Source organism: Gavialis gangeticus, unplaced genomic scaffold (assembly GCF_001723915.1).
Source record: "Gavialis gangeticus isolate Ggan-Ray unplaced genomic scaffold, GavGan_comp1, whole genome shotgun sequence".
Lineage (NCBI taxonomy): Eukaryota > Metazoa > Chordata > Crocodylia > Gavialidae > Gavialis > Gavialis gangeticus.
Window position 1 is genome coordinate 37,549,925 of NW_017729033.1, and position 16,270 is coordinate 37,566,194.

Genomic DNA, 16,270 nt, shown 5'->3' on the forward strand with positions numbered 1-16,270 from the left:
ACCTTCAAACTAAATAAGCCTGTTTACCTCAGCCTGCCCCATCCCTTTAACCATTTTTGACATCCTCTGCTGGACTCTCTCCAATCTGTGCACATCCTTTCTGTAGCTGGGACCCAAAACTAGACACATTACTCCAGGTGTGTCCTCACCACTACTGAATAGAGGGGAAGAATCACTGCCTTTTATCTGCTGACAATGCTCCTACTAATGCAGCCCACTATGCCGCTGGACTTCTTTGCAACAAGAGTACAATCTGTTGGCTCATTTAGTCTACTGTCCACTATAACCCCCAGGTGCTTTTCTGCAGAGCTGCTGCTTAGCCAATGAGGCCCCAGCCTGTACCAGTGCATGGGACTGGTCCATCCTAAGTGCAGGATGTTGCACTTGTTCTTATTGAACATCATGAGATTTCTTTTAGTCCAATTCTCCAGTTTGTCTAGGTCTCAATGAATCCGTCCCATCCTCCAGCATATCTACTACTCCCCCCACCCTGGTGCCATCTGCAAACTTTCTGAGGGGGAACTCCATCCCATCTTTGAAGTTGATGAAGATATCAAACAAAACTGGCCCCGGGACCGTCCCCTGGGGTGGTCCACTTGATACCGGCTGCCAACAAGCCATTGATTACTACCCTTTGGGCAGGATGATTTAGCCAGTTTTCCATCTACCTTCCAGTCTATTCATCTAACCCATACATCCTTAGGTTGCTTGCAAGAATGTTGTAGGAGACGGTATCAAAAGCTTTGCTAAAGTCAAGGTATACCATGTCTACTGCATCCACAGAGCCAGTCATCTCATCATAGAAGGCAATCAGGTTGGTCAGGTTGAACTGTTACTAATCACCTTCTCCTCCAAGTGCTTAGAAATGGATTCCTTGAGGACCTGCTCCATTATTTTTCCAGAGACTGAGGTGAGACCGACTGGTTCATAGTTCCTTGGATCCTTTTTTCTTCCCTATCTTAAAGATGGGCATTATATTTGCCCTTTTCCAATCATCTGAGACACGTCCAGCTTTTCTAAGTAGTCGCTAACCTGTTCTTTTAGCACTATTAGCTGCTCACCTCCTCCTCAAACTGGGCTGCCAAGTGCAGTAGTCAGAGAGCTGACCTCATCTGTGAAGACTGAGGTAAAAAAAGGCATTGAGTACTTCAGCCATTTCAACATCATCTGTTACTAGGTTGCCTCCCCCATTCAGTAAGGGATCCAACACTTTCCCTGACCTTTCTCTTGTTGCTGATATCCTTGTAGAAACCATGTTATCTTTCACATGCCTTGCTAGCTCCAACTCCAATTGTTCTTTAGCCTCCCTGATTTCATCCCTGCATGCCCAAGCAATATTTTTATACTCCTCCCTAGTCATTGTCCAAATTTCCATTTCTCGTAGGCTTCGTTTTTGTGTTTTAGCTCACTGAAGAGTTACTAGTCTTCCTGCACGTTGGGATGGTTTGTTCCTGAGTCCTCAGTAAGGCTTCTTTAAAATACAGTACTTCAGTAAGCTCAAATAGCAACCCTGTGGCACAGATCTGGGACCATGTGGTTTTACACTCAGTTCCGTACTTTAAAAATTGAAAGAAATTGTTTCCTATGACAGGACCCTCTATTCATTACTACTCAGTTTTAAAAGGCAAACATTACTTGCCTTTTTCTTAAAATAAATACAATGTATTCATGCAGTTTACTTTTCTTAAAAAATAAAAAGAATACACATTGTTATAAATCAGGGGTCTAAAACAGGCAGGCTGAATCTGGACCATGGAATCACTGGATCTGGCCTTCAGATGTGGGGCTTTGGTTGTGGGCACTCTTCCCATGCTGCCACAGAGACAAGTGATAATGGTGGCCAGTTCCTAGCTCCTACCCACATCTGATCCATGATGGGTCATTCTGGCCCAGAGTGGCAAAAGGTTGCCATTCCCTCTTCAATACCAGTGACATTTTACATGAAAAAAATCTTATTTTTTCTCTAGTATGGTGTGTAATAAATTTGACTGTGACTATAGTTTAAACCAATTTATTATTCTGCATTATAAGCTATTTATGAGCTCCTGAACAAACTTTCTATTCAGCTAATAAAAGTTTGAATAGAATTGCTTACTGTTAAGGTCAGAGAGTACTTTCTCCTTGGTAGTGTTGTATTGGCTCACCAAGTAGTCAATTTGCTAAGAATTAAAAAAAGCCAAAAAGATTATTAATAAAGACACAGAAATCACTACACTCAAACAATACAAATATTTAACTGCAAAACTACCCAACACTGGAATTTTCTCTTCAGTGCTTTCCAAATAAACCAAATAATTTAGATTCTTGCTCAGCATTATTGCACTTACTTAAGATAAGCTTAAATTAGAAAATGTACTTAATTGGAACATCTCCTAGGGAACAAATTTAAACCCAGTGATATTTAATAGTAGCAACCACTGCTTCATGGGAAACAGCAGCAACCATTGATTCTATGGCAATGAAGGCCTGTATACCCATCTCATGCTGGTTCTACTCCTCTGGTCATCTAATATATGAAGGCCCTCCTTAACTGTGAGATATACAGAAAGTCTGAAAATTGCTTCACTATTTCTTGCTTCTGTCAGTTGGACCCTTACTCAACTAGGCATCCTTGAGATCCCTCTACAGCTTGCAGCTAGAAAGGAGCAGCTGTCCTGATTCTAGCATAGACTGTGCCCCTTATGACCAAACAGGTTTGTTCAGTAAAAAGTCGAGCTCTGCACCATTGCAGAGAGCAGTTTCAACAGAAAGCATCTCAGTAAATATCAGATGCTTTGTGATGGCTAGAAAATGATATTTAGAGGCTTGCTTTTGGGAATCGGCTTGTAGGTGAAGTAGCTACTGCATTAGAATAGTTAGGGGGATGTCAAGGTTATTTGATTTCTAAAAGCCTGTTTGAGAAAAAGTTTCATTCAAGGCCTACTGTGTCTGAAGCCAGCAGACACACAGGCTGGGAAACTGAAGACATGAAGATATGCCACACTGTGCCATAACATGAGATAAGGTGGCATTACGTCACAGTGCCAAACTGCAGAGCCATTGGGATTTCCAGCTTTGGGGAACAAACCAAACTAGGAGGACTGCTAAATAACCAAATTAAGACGGGTGCATGTGATGGGTTTGCAAAACAAAGATATATGGGCCAGAATATGGCTAGTATGATGACCACAGGAAGACCAATCAACCATGCCCAGAGATGAAGAGTCATCAGAGGGGAGAAAATACAAAAGGAGGGATTTCAGAGCAGCAAAGGGTCCCCAAGAGGGGAACTTGAGGCCACCATGGACAAAGTGCACACCACCAGCATATCTCACCCACCCCACTGGGGGTAGGCAGGTGGGCCTCGGCTTCCGACCTCCAGGCTGCTGACATCTGACAGTCAACAATGAACCTCAGGGTGAAGCTTGCATACTGGTCCGACATACCTCCCCTCTAACAGCTCTAGGACTGGTAGACAGAGAATTGTTTGTATTATTCTTATACATGATCACTGTGTATCAATAAAATTTGCCTATTATTGAATGGAAAGGTCATGGTCAGTCTGAGGGTTTGGGTCTACCCGGAACAAGATATCTAGATCATAAATCAAGTGCTAACACTTTGGACTAAAGGCCCTCCAGTGAGCATTCCAACTAAGGTTTTGGACTAAAGGCCCTCCAGTGAGTAACCCAACTAAGCAATTTTAAAGAAAAAGCCAATATTGTTTTTTCCTATGTTTAGTTATATATAATGCATTGTGAAGCCTTTTAAATTTAAGATGAAGAAATGCTAAGTGTCTTATATTTCACAAGACTGGCTTTAAATGTTTACTGTGATAATTAGTAGTTCAAAATACCTTAAAAATCCTATTTGGGTTGTATACTCAAGTATTCAGCATAAAATCAAACATAAAACAGGTAAAAGTAGACATGATTTAATGTCTGAAGTCAACAAACTCAGGACTTAAAACTCTGTGCTTCTCAGTTATTTTTTGTCCCTCAGCTATCAGTGATATTCTAGGTTTTAATCTGGGGAAGAGACTTGTTTAAGTAAATTTTAGCAGGGCTGCTATTAATTCCTAAACAAATATCCCAAGACAAAAGTAGATTTTATTAAAACTTGCAAAAAATAGAAAAATACTAAATAATTTAAGAAAGGATCGAGTCCACATAATGATCAGACTCTCAGAAGACAGACACAATATCGACAGAACTGAAGCATGGTGTTGATAGTGTAATACTAGCAACATGCAAACCTTTTCTGACAAGAACTCTGAGTACTTGACCTCTTCTACCAACTCCTTTAATTTTATGCACTTAATGTTGACAGGAAATATTAAGTCAGACATCAGCTAAAACATCAGAGCTCTAACAACCAAGTCAGCTGGATTCTAGGTCATTGTAGACAAACAAGGGTATTTTCCCATTAATCTAAAGAATGTCTAGCTTCTGTCAGTGGCTGATGAGCATGTGATGTGGAGGTGCCTTATAGACCAAAGCAATATATTAATATAAATAAGCTAAATGCATACATAGAGTCTATTCTGGGAGAAAAGAACACCCAATAATCCTAGGTAAAAATTTGAAAGCATACTCCATAAACTAAGAATTTGAGAAGTTTCTGAAATTCCATAAACATTCAATTTCTAATAGTATTTTGCATTCTATTAAACAGTATTTTTAGTAGTGGTTATTATCTTTAACTATTTTATATCTATCAAAGTAGATTAAGAGAACAGGAGATAGGTATATACTGGTATTTCCTATAGTGATGACCCAGCTGCTCTGCTTAAAAAGATGCAAGGTTCCACACAGGGAAAACACCTGCATTCTGGGTACAACTAGATCACACAGAGCAATATCATGTTCACTTTGGTGCCTTGGATAAGCTCTATACAGATCACACACCCATGAAAACCATTCTTTACATGATACATTACAAGACCATCACTTTTTTTTTGCCACAGCAATCCCAAAGACTCTGCCACAATATTCTGCATGCCTGTACTACAAACAAAAGAGAATATGCAATATATCCAGATGTGGAGAGAATTAGGGAAGAGTTGAATAGAAATTTCCCTTAAAATATATATATGGTCTGGCCAAGGCTACAAAGTTGTAGATGTCTTGATCTCCTAGAAATCTCATGTTATTACCACCGAGACCTCAGTCAGCAGAAAAACAGTACACTAATCTGAGACTGGGAATATTATGACCAGGACAGGAGGATCACTTCAGCTAGGCCTGAGAGTATTTCCTGAACTGTGCCTGTCAACACCTTAACAGTCGCATAGAAAAGGGAAACTGATATGCTATTACTTACAGGTAGCCAAAGCCAGTGTTGTTTGACTATGTTATTTTTTTGCAAGTAGAAAAAAAAAACCAAATAGCAAATGGGAATGTTACTATACAAAATTTCATGGAATTCACCATTCCTTGAAGACAGTAATATAGAAAAATATCTAGAGAATTTAGAGGAAGTTGCAAGCTATCAAGAACAGTATACTTTCTATTCAGTATGTTTCACTGTGAAAAAGCAAACTTCAAACTGTGTACCAGAACAAGAAAAAAAAAGTTTTTTCTATGGGATATAGGTATTAAAAGTTTTACCCAGGCACAGGTTAATGCCCATTTTAAGCAATGCACAGTACCATGAACAGAAAAAGGCATTCATTCCAGTGTCAGGTTGAATATGTTCAAACAATAACATGAGCAAGTTTCTGAGCACATCATTTGGTCAAAGGTTGTTCCACCAAAATAACTGGTGGATACTTATTTACGTACGCGCATTTCTTTATCTTGTGTTACATTCTGCATTATAATCCAGGCAACTCAGTCCCAAAGAAGGTATAAATTAAATTAATATGTTCCAGTATGCATCACTAACTACAATGAAAAAGTTGTTTTTTATTATACAATTTTACATAGACAGTCTGTATCTAAAATAAGTATCTCTTTACCCCTGGAGTGTCATTAAGGAAAATTCTCAGGTCTCTAAAATTACTGTACACCAGCTGCTTTGCTCCCCGGACTTGATCTGTTAAGTGTTGGTTCGCAGCATATGCACAAAGCACACCAATACTATAAAAAGAAAAACAAGATATATTATTTATTACCATATATAATAACCATTCTGCTAATTAAAAAAAACAAAAACAACAACAGAGGGCATGTCTACATGAGATGCTACTGTGCAGTCATTACTGTGCGTTTATGTAGTACTTGTATTAGCGAGTACTAAATAAATGCACAATATCCAGAGTTACTGCTTAGCAGCACTGGCAAATGTCTTTTAGTTAACACTACTGTGCAGTAGCCTAATAATACTGTGTAGTAATATATTAACACTGTCCATACTGTGATGTGCTACTGAGCAGTATTATTCGGCTACTGCGCAGTCAGTGTCTTGTGTAGACGGGCCCAGAATCACTTTTAAGCAACGTCTCATTTTTAATCTAAATTCTAACTTTAACCACTAGGTGGCATAGAGGAATTAGCTATACAGTTCAATACGGTACTACTAAATTTTGTATGCATTTAATAAAGAATGGAATCATGTTAACCCAAAAGTCTTCAGAGGGACTAAATTTACAATGGCAAATCACATTTACAGCACTGCATTTGTAATTTGTAGACTTCTGACACAATGTATAAAGACTACAACTTTGGATGTTTTTAAAAACTACATGGGATATAAAGGCTAATATTCTTCCAAAAACAGCTAACAACCTTGACACACTTACAAGAAACTACTTGATTAAATATTTATTAAAAAGAATGACACCCAAAATATGCTTTAAAAATTACAATTACTTCCACTATGTTTCTCAGTATAGGCCCAATCTTGCTACTTGTACATACTCTTAAATCTAAAAAAAATGAATAGCCTCAAACTATGAAGCAGACAAGCAGTCCCATTAGCTTCAGTGTCATTACTCATGTGGTTAAACATGTACATCATGTTTATGGAGTTGTAGCATAGTCAGAAAATAAAAAGCAATAGGAATGGCAGAAGGCAGAGGTGTTTCAGTCACTGTTCTTTTAGTGATTATTTCTCCAGTTTGGCCTTTCTGACTGCAAAATATAAGCAAGCAATGATAAACATATATGAACTTGCTGCAAAATAATAAGATAACCAAAAGCCCGTGACACACTTCTGAAAGTTAATCTCAGAATACAGTTTTTTCAACTTTATTTCAAAGTGGAACTAAGTTTCCCAGTTGCTAAATTGACACACTTACCATAACCATAGGGATTTTTTTTAGTTCTATTTTGTTCCGTTTAAAAAAAAAATGTAGAGCTCTGCTCTTACAGACATTGAGTCTTAGTCATCTGTGACTGTGCCCACCCTGAGACTGGTCCCGCTGACTGTGGGGGGCAGCTGATCTCACTGCCTGGGGGGAGGGATGTCCCCCTGCTGCCGATCCCGTGACGGCCAAATACTGCAGTTGCTTCCAGGAGTGGCCGCGGCCGCTTCTGGGAGCAGCTGCTGTGATTGGCCGGTTCTTGCCGGGGGGGCACTGGCGCTCCCAGCTGCCCCCCCACCTATCGCCTAAGCAGACAGCGTGGCTGGTCAGGGGGAGCACCGACGCTCTCAGGGGGTGCATGTGCACCTGCTACGCGTCACCACTGGCCTTAGTTGTGGGGAAAGTCTACACAATACAACTTGGGTAGGAATCTAGTAATAGTACAAGAGAAACTGTCTCCAAGTATGAAAGTCAATTTTAAAGGTTAACATCTTTCAGAAATGAATACAGCTATAAACTGGTAAGCAGTGCATATCACTGAGCATGAGTATTAGCATTCTTCCCATGGGAAACATTGCCCAGAAGGCCACAAACCTGTTGTTTCTAGGTAGTCCGAGGTTTGCATTGCAGAAAACCAGGTTAAGGTTAAGGCAGATACATGCAATATGGAAGCCAATGATATATCTAAGAAAGCAGGCTATGGATCACCAGTGCCAGGAAATCAATCACTAACAACTGATACAAGCTAAACTGACCGGGGTCAAAGAGACCTGACATTTTGTGTAGTTATTAAGCCCATTCTGAAGAAATGCTGGGAGGCCAGAAGGCCAGAATCCCCATTCTGCCAAATTATGTAGAAGCACATAGTAAATTTTGAGCAAAGAATCAGATGAGCAAAAAGTAGCATTGTTGGCACAGGGAAGTAGCCAGTCAACTTTGCCATTGAGAGGTAGGGAAGGAGGAGGCTTTTCTAAGTCAGGACAAAAACAAATAGTGTTTGATGCTATAGAAGCAGAAAAGCCAATGGAGGAAGGGTGTGGAAAAATGTGGGAGGGTGATAGCCTGAGGCCGTTTTAATTGGCCCTAGCTATTTCATCTAGAGATGTAAAAATATCACTATCATTGTGATAACATGGGCAAAACTGCTGGAATGGCTGCAGCTATGCTGACAGAAGGCTTCTCCTGGTTTAGTTTATGTCATTTTGGGAAGTGTGGCTATGCCAGCAGAAAACTTGTCACCCTCTGCTAAGGCTTAGAAAGGTTTTGTAGAGATGGATCATGAGTGATCAACATGAAAGATAGTTCAAATGGCAGTTTTTCCCCAGAGACTTGAGGGAGAAGAGACTGCAGGCTTTGAGAGGGTTAGGAAGCTGCATTAGTAAAGCAATTACATTATTTTAGCAGTATGGGTGGAGAGAGAGAGCAAATGTGGGGATACGGTAAAGTAAGAAGAAACCTTATTACATATTCTAAATGCTACTGGAGCTGTTGGATTGGAATTGACTCACTAATCCTTCCCTCCTGACTCCCAAAAGGAGGATTTTGGACAATATGGAAATTGGAGAAGTCAGTACAAAGAGACAACTTCTTAAAAGTTTAACAATTTCTCCCTTAAAAAAAAAAAATCAGCTGATCCCTGCCATTCCAAAGGGTGTCACTTATGGCAAGAATGGCAAAATGGCAGAATTTCTGGTTGAAATAAAAACTAACACTCTCCAAAACACCCGATTAGTCGTGTCTGTCACCATTCAACAAAAGATATAATTTGAACCACTTTTTAAAAATAAACTGGCTACTGCATTTTGGGGAACCATGTGCATTGTTTCCTCCAATGCTACTGAGACAGCAATTATTTCAAAAATATTTTCCCAGCTAAACAGTCAAAGGAAACTGATTATCCTTCTTTCTTTTGACACGCTGAAAAAACAGAACTGTCAATCAATCGAGAAATAAAAAAAATAGTGTGCAACTCACACCACTGAATTTATAAAGACATCTTTGTTCTTTGAAAGGGGTTGTTTTTTTTTCCTTTGAATGTTATGCTCACAAAGCAAAAAGGTCAACAATTTCAATCCAACAAAAAAGTACTTTGTGAATTTGAGTGTGATCATTTTTCGCTTCAGCTTTCTCAACAGAGGGGGCAGTGAGGGGAAACGTGATTCTCTAAACTGACTGTGCATTCAAACAATCAGGATTACATTTGTGAAGTTTACTAAACTGACACACAATGTGAAAGGAGAAAATCCTTTCCATCACCTAGCAGAACCTTGACAAATGCATTATATGAGAGGAAGGGAGGAGAAAAGGAAACAGAGAAGAGATGACAGAAGGCTTGACTTTCCCATAATATATTAGAGTTGTGTAGATCTGTTTAAACAGTCTCCCTGAAAGTCTGACGTTTTCAATTTCTTGTGAGATTTCATGAACTGGTGTAAATGTTACTAATACAAATGGGAAGAAAGTAAGCTTTCTCCTATGGTTGTGAGGGTAAAACTTTCAAATCACAGAAAATAAATGTTAAAACAGATTTAAAGTGCTAAGGAAAAAGGAAAAGAAAAGAAAAACAACACAAAAAACAAAAGAACCTCTTCCCTACTAAAAATACAGCAAAATATTGAGTCAGCGTTTAAGGATCTTTATGAAAAAATTTACCAGTTTCTAGGTCTGTCTTACCAGTTACAGGAAGCCAGACAGATGAATAGTTGGGAAGATCTAGTTTTGTTTTTTTAATTTCTTATTGTAATATAAAAATGTATCCACTTCACAGCTAATGACTCTGCTCTTGCATGGAAAAAAAACTCCATAATTAACTTTGGATTCTTCCAATTGAAGATCATGCTAGGAGTTCAAATTACTTTTTGGAATTCTGATTATTACCATATTTGCTCAAATAGAAAATGATTCTGATTATACCATAACCCCCCAGTAATTAAATTTTATATATGGAAAATGTGTAAATGTTTTAAAAATTTCCAGGTATTGAATTTAATTATTGGAAGTTCGCCTTGAATTTGTCTCCCTCCCACTACAGCAGCAAGGAAAATCTGAGGGCTCAGGTAGCCCCCCTTGTCCTCTGCCTCGCCACAACCTCTTTCCCCAGAAGCCCCTCTCCCCGCCCCACTTTACTGTCAGAACCTGATTTCCCTGAGCCCATGGAAGTGAGGAGCAATTTGAAAACGCTGACCTTCAAATTAAAAACTGCTGCAGTAATTTGCATACAGTACCCACAGCCTATGTATCAATTCATCCAGAATTGATACGTCATCTTTTTTGAAACTGCTGCAGGTTTTAGCAGTTACTCTATAAGCACATTTTAAGCAGCATTTTGGTACCTACTTACATATAGTACAAACTATGCCTTTTTTTTTTTCCAAACATTTTTTTTTTTTATATAAAATAGAAATAGAATATAGACCTGCTAGCGGCAGGTATGTCTCAGGCAGTTCGATGGAATGCTCTGCCCTTCAGTGTTTTTCCATGCCCATTCAGAGAGTGCACAGTGGGTTACCTGCCAATTTAGGTCTCTGTGCTCTTTCTGCAGGTCCTTGTGAAAGATTCACTCCCACACAGCTGTCACCAGGTAGAAAATCCATAGGCAATATGGTGTCTTTTGCCCTTATTATCCCCACCTCCCATATTATCTTGTGGTGGTTTACCAGGGTCACTAGGGGTAGCATCGTGCAGCTTGTATTTCTCCTGGAAGCTTTTCAGGACCTTGTAGAACCATGGGGACACCATGGTCCATGGGGTCCCAGTGGTCGTCATGTACACCTGCCACTCTTGCAGCAGCTGCCCTGCAAAATGCTTGACAAAGCTGGCTGTTTTGGATTCCACCCCTGTTGCCAGTTTGCAAACCTGGCTCATGCACTTGACCCAAAGGAAGAGAAAGACATCTGGCATTCCTCTGCCTCCGAACTGTTTCGCTTTGTTCAGCTTTGTCCTCGCCACTTTCTCCCATGTGGAGTTCCAAAAGAAAACACACATGGCTTTTTGGATTCTGCAAACAACTTGTTCTGAGGTGAAGACTAGGACAATGTGTAGAAGTATCAGCAGTAGCACTGCCCCCATCAGCACCACATGCTTCCCTCCTCTCCCCTCCCTCCACCACCACTGACAGGCATGATATTAGTCCAAAGCCAAAAGGCTCATGATTTACTATACAGTTTATTAGGCTGGGCCCCACCAGAGCTAACAGCTTTTCAAGCCATGGTGACCCCACACAGCTCGCCACTGTTCAGTATGTGTGTACTCCAGATCTGTGTACTTCAGTACTCCAGATACCCCGCACAAAGTATCCATGTGCTAATTAGTCCTCCACTCATGACTGGATCCAGGTAAGATTTTGGAAAAACTTATCAAGAAGTCTATTTGAGAGAGACTGGCACATGATACTGAAGGATAGCCAACATGGTTTCATTGTAGGCAGGTCATGTCTGACCAACCTCATCTCCTTTTATGATCAAGTAACAAACAGCTCAGTTGTGGAAAACACAGTTGCTAGCATATACTTGGATTTTAAAAATGCCCTCAGTATGGTCTCCCATGATGCTCTTATAAAAAAAACTGGGTGATCGTGGGCTAGCAGAGTCTATGGTCAAATAGTTTTGGAACCGGATAAAGGATTGAAGCCAGAGTGTTAGTGGACAGGTCTGTATAGTCTTGGCACAAGGTTGCCAGTGGTATCCCGCAGGGTTCAATTCTTGACCCCATGCTGTTCAACATCTTATCAATCTTATCAACAATTTAGATGAGGATGTGGAAAGCACTTTGGCCAAGTTCGCGGATGATACTAAGTTATGGGGAAACGAGGTCATCCTAGGCGAGAGGATGCAGATCCAAGTTGACCTGGACAAGCTGGAAACATGGGTGAAGCCAAACCAGATGCAGTTCAATAAAGATAAATGAAGAGTGCTTCATCTGGGGAGAAGTAACCAGCGACATATATAGAGGTTAGGAGGAGATATCCTGGCCATCATGATGGCTAAGAGGGACCTCAGGGTTATGGTTGATCACAAGATGAACATGAGCCACCAGCACAACGCTGTAGTCAGAGCTAATAGCATATTAAGGTGCATTAGCCAAAGGATCCTGAGCAGGGCTAAGGAAGTGATACTTCCTCTCTATTTGGTGCTGGAGAGACTCCAGCTGGAGTACCGTGTCCAGTTCTGAGTGCTATGCTTCAAAAAAGACATGGAGAATCTTGAAAGGGTCCAGAGAAGGGCCACAAGAATGATTAAGGGCCTGGAGGACAGACCTTATAAGGAAAGACTAAGGGATCTAAAACTGTTCAGCCTGGGGAAGGAGAAGACTGAGGTGGGGACTTGGGGGCCATCTGTAAGTATGTAAAGGGTGAATATCCTGCCCAAGACAAGGGGGCTGGAGTCGAACTTTCAAGGTCCCTTCCAGCCCTTAATTTCTATGATTCTATGATTCAGGAATCTTGGGATACCCCCAAAAATTTATATGCAGATGCAGCACAGGTCAACCTGGTCCAGCTTCACCTCATGGGGTGTGTCCACATATGCAAGCACGTGCACTTGCAGCAGTTCATATAGAAGCAGTGCAAATTTGAGCTGAGGCTTTTTGCCTCAGTGCATGTGCCCGGACACACACTTTGGTGTGGGGCAAACTGTGCTACCTGGGGCAAAATAACCCTGCCTGGCTCCTCTTGGATCTGCAGCCAGGGGGAGCTAGAGCCCAGGGCCAGCACCTGTGCTGTCCCCAGCAGTATAAAAAGCTGCCCTGTCCTGGCCCCAGCAGTACAAAAAGCTGCCCTGTCAAGGAGCTCAGGGCTACTCACTCTCAGGAGCTTCTGAGACCCAGCCAATTGGTACCTGGGGATACTACCCCTTGTGCCAGCTGGACTGCTGAAGCAGCCCTGTGAGGTCCCTGCACCCTTTACCCACAGCAGCAGTCTGGCAGTGGGGGAGTCTGCCTGGCTGTGACCAGCTGCACACCTGCTAGACAAGGATGGGGACTGCACAGTTAGTAGAGGCATCTGCCCCTCTGGGCCAGCTGCCAGTTGGCTGTGGCTGCAGAGTTGGCCTCTGTGCGGCACTACTGCCACGTGTGCCCCCTGCCCAGCCATTTGGGCAGCTATCACCCGGAAGATGTTCCCAGTGTGGTGGCCTGCTTTGAATTGACCAGGAAGTCAGCTACCTCCAGCTGGGACCAAGATGCCAGCTCTGAGAAGGCTCCTCTGCCTGGATCCTCGCACTTGCCTCCTTAGCAGGAATTCTGGTGTTCCCTATTTGAAAACTAAAAAATTTCTGATAAAAAAAAAATCTCCAAATCACTTTGCTAAATACACCTAAATCCATGTTCCTCCACAATTAAAACAGAAGACCACTATATAGAGAAAGAAAGAGAGAGAGAGAGAGAGAGAGACAGCAATCAGTTGGGCAATGGTTTATTGAGATATCTACAGTGTTAAAGCAATTTGGAAGCCTACTAGTGTCTCTATCATCATAATAAAATGAATTCTAAATACCTATATATGTTTTGCTCTTTGCCTTTGGTTTTCTTACCACAGAGCAGTTAAAGCTTCCACGACCCCTTCACTAACCAAGATGTGGGGACAGCTGCCCCTGCAGCCACAGCTCCTGCCAGCAGGTTTCATCCTGTCTGGCAGCTGGGCATGCAGGATGTGTGCTGGGGAGGATGTGGGGTTTGCAGGAGGGGGGTTGGGAAGGGGGGGGAAGGGGGATGTGGGTGGCTGTGGAGAGATGTGGGGGGCCATGGAAGGTGCGTGTACGTGTGGGTAAGTTGTACAGGGGGCTGCTAAGGAGGGCTGAGTCCCCTACCTCCACAGGGAGCACAGCTCACGAACTGCCCTGTACAGGGACTACAGGCCCCCCAACAGGGGCCACATGGCCCCTGTAGGGGCTGCTACCCTCCCCCTTCCACAGGGCCCACATGCCCCATCTCTGCTTGCTCCCCCAGCCCCTCGATTGCTGCCCCACTTGGCTGCACCCCCCACCTGCTGCCCGCCCAATGGCTGTCCCACCCCACCACCCACTCCCCGGGATACCCCAAATGGCTGCTCCACCCAGCCCCAGCCTCTGCTTGCAGCCCCAGCCCTCCCAATGGCTGCCCCACCCAGCCTCAGCCTCCCAGCACTTTTTTAAAGTCCCGTACTCACTGGCAGTAGAAGCTGCCATCGGGGTCACTGGGGCTTGTGGCAGAGCCTCCTGCATAGCACAGGGCAGTGGGAGGCAACAGAGACCGGCCACAGCTGACTGGCACTCACACTGCCACTGCCCCATTGCACAGCTATCACCTGGGCCCTGTGCTGTGCAGGGGGAGCTCTGCCATGAGGCCCCGGTGACCCTGACAGCAGCTGCTACTTTTGGTTTTTGGCTTTTTGGTTTTGTTTTGTGCGGTTTTTTGTTTTTTGTTTTGTTGTTGTTGTTGTTTTTGTTTGTTTTTGTTTTTTGTTTTTTTTTAAATTGCTGGGCTGCTGGGACTGGACGGGGTAGGAATCAGGGGCTCAGGGGGCAGGCAGGGGATGGGCCAGGGTGGGGCAGCAATCGGAGGGGCCTGGGGGCGGTGCTGGCAGAGCGAATAGCATGCTTCAGCACCAAGTCGAGGGCCAGCCATAGAGATGTTCTGGCCAGCTACCAGAGCATCTTTGTGGAGGCCTAAGCCTCCGGCTGCCTCAGGGCATGGCTCTCCCCACCCCCTCAGTGTTTTTTTCTTTTTTGACCCCTGGATATCCAGGGGTCTAATTTTGCCCCCACACTGCCAATTTTTTTGTTTCTGCACATGCTTCTTGCAGCGTCTTAAAGGGCTTTGAGGCACTGAAAGCCCACGCTGAAAGAGGGGGCAACAGAGGAAGTCAAGGTGAACTGTTTGGGGCCCTATCTGGTGATGTTTAGCAGACAGTTAAGGCTGGTGAAGAAACAGGAATAACTGGAAATGGGAAAGAAAGGTATTACTCAGCTGTGGGAGTGAAGAGGAAGTCCAAATGTATTCAGTGTAGTGTCTCACCATGATTTGAAAAAAGAGTTGGTGCCAAGGGGAATTTTCCTTTATGCTGATTGGAGGGGAAAAAAACCCCTTTGTTTTGCATTTCAGTAAATACAGCATTATTTATGAAGTGCCTGTTAGTGACAGAAATGCATCTCTGAAAGAAAAGGTACTTGTTTATATCTTGTTGCTCCTGCCTTTGTTTCAAGGTAATTTGCATCATCACAAATACTCACAGGAGGTGAGAGGCTCCATACCAGCTATGAACTGACTGCCCAGAGGACTTTTCCATCTACTGACTCTGTAAAATCCTATGAAATATGAACGTTCATTTCTATCCAGGAGAACTTTTACAACCTTTTTGCCAATGCCTGATGAAGGGCATTTGTGCTCAAAAGCTTGCAATGAAAGACATTTTTTTGCAGAAATCTTGGTCTAATAAAAGATATAATCTCTACTATGAGTCCTGATTGCCTTTTGTTGACAAGGCACTTTAGGCATCAGATTGATACATTCTGCCACACTATGGCTTATACCTGGGGACAAGCTCACATCTGTCCCTCCTCAAAAGAAGCCCATTGTAACAGTTATTGAAATACGACAGAAAGGCTCCTCCCTCCCCCACCAACCAAACTGGAGTCTCCTGATCATATTACTCCATCAAGCAGTCCACCTTTAGCTCAACATGCGTTAAGTAATACCACCTGGAGATGCTCCTGGGTGGAAGAAAGCACAACTTTGCTACACACGCATAACTTTTGGTGCGTGCCTTACAGCTTTAACACTAGGACACTAGCATTGTAAATGCTATTAGCACAGAGGTTGGCTATTAGTTCAGCTGGGTGGCCACTTAATGAGTTTTTGTGTGTGTGGCCCTCAACAGGTCACCAAGTCTCTCAGAAGATATCATTTTAACAAAATATAGATAAAACACAAAGCATATACTAAAAATCAAAAATCTACTATAACATACTTCAATTTTATTTCAAAAAATATTTTTGTCCTGATTTATTTTTTTTGAGTAGTATAAATGTGATTGCATAATAGCTCCAAATAAAGTCTTACTCTTGTATATTG

General features: G+C 42.4%; 1 protein-coding gene across 7 annotated transcripts in view; it reads right to left on the reverse strand.

Moving 5' to 3' along the window:
• PROM1 (prominin 1) overlaps nucleotides 1–16,270 on the reverse strand; it is a 155,028-nt gene that overhangs the window by 63,334 nt on the left and 75,424 nt on the right. For all 7 annotated transcript variants that reach the window (XM_019526280.1, XM_019526275.1, XM_019526278.1 and 4 more), the window contains 2 exons: nucleotides 5,939–6,059; nucleotides 2,096–2,159 (listed from right to left, as the gene is read on the reverse strand). In XM_019526280.1, coding sequence (XP_019381825.1) covers nucleotides 2,096–2,159; nucleotides 5,939–6,059 — 185 coding nt within the window. The remainder of the gene's footprint in view (nucleotides 1–2,095; nucleotides 2,160–5,938; nucleotides 6,060–16,270) is intronic.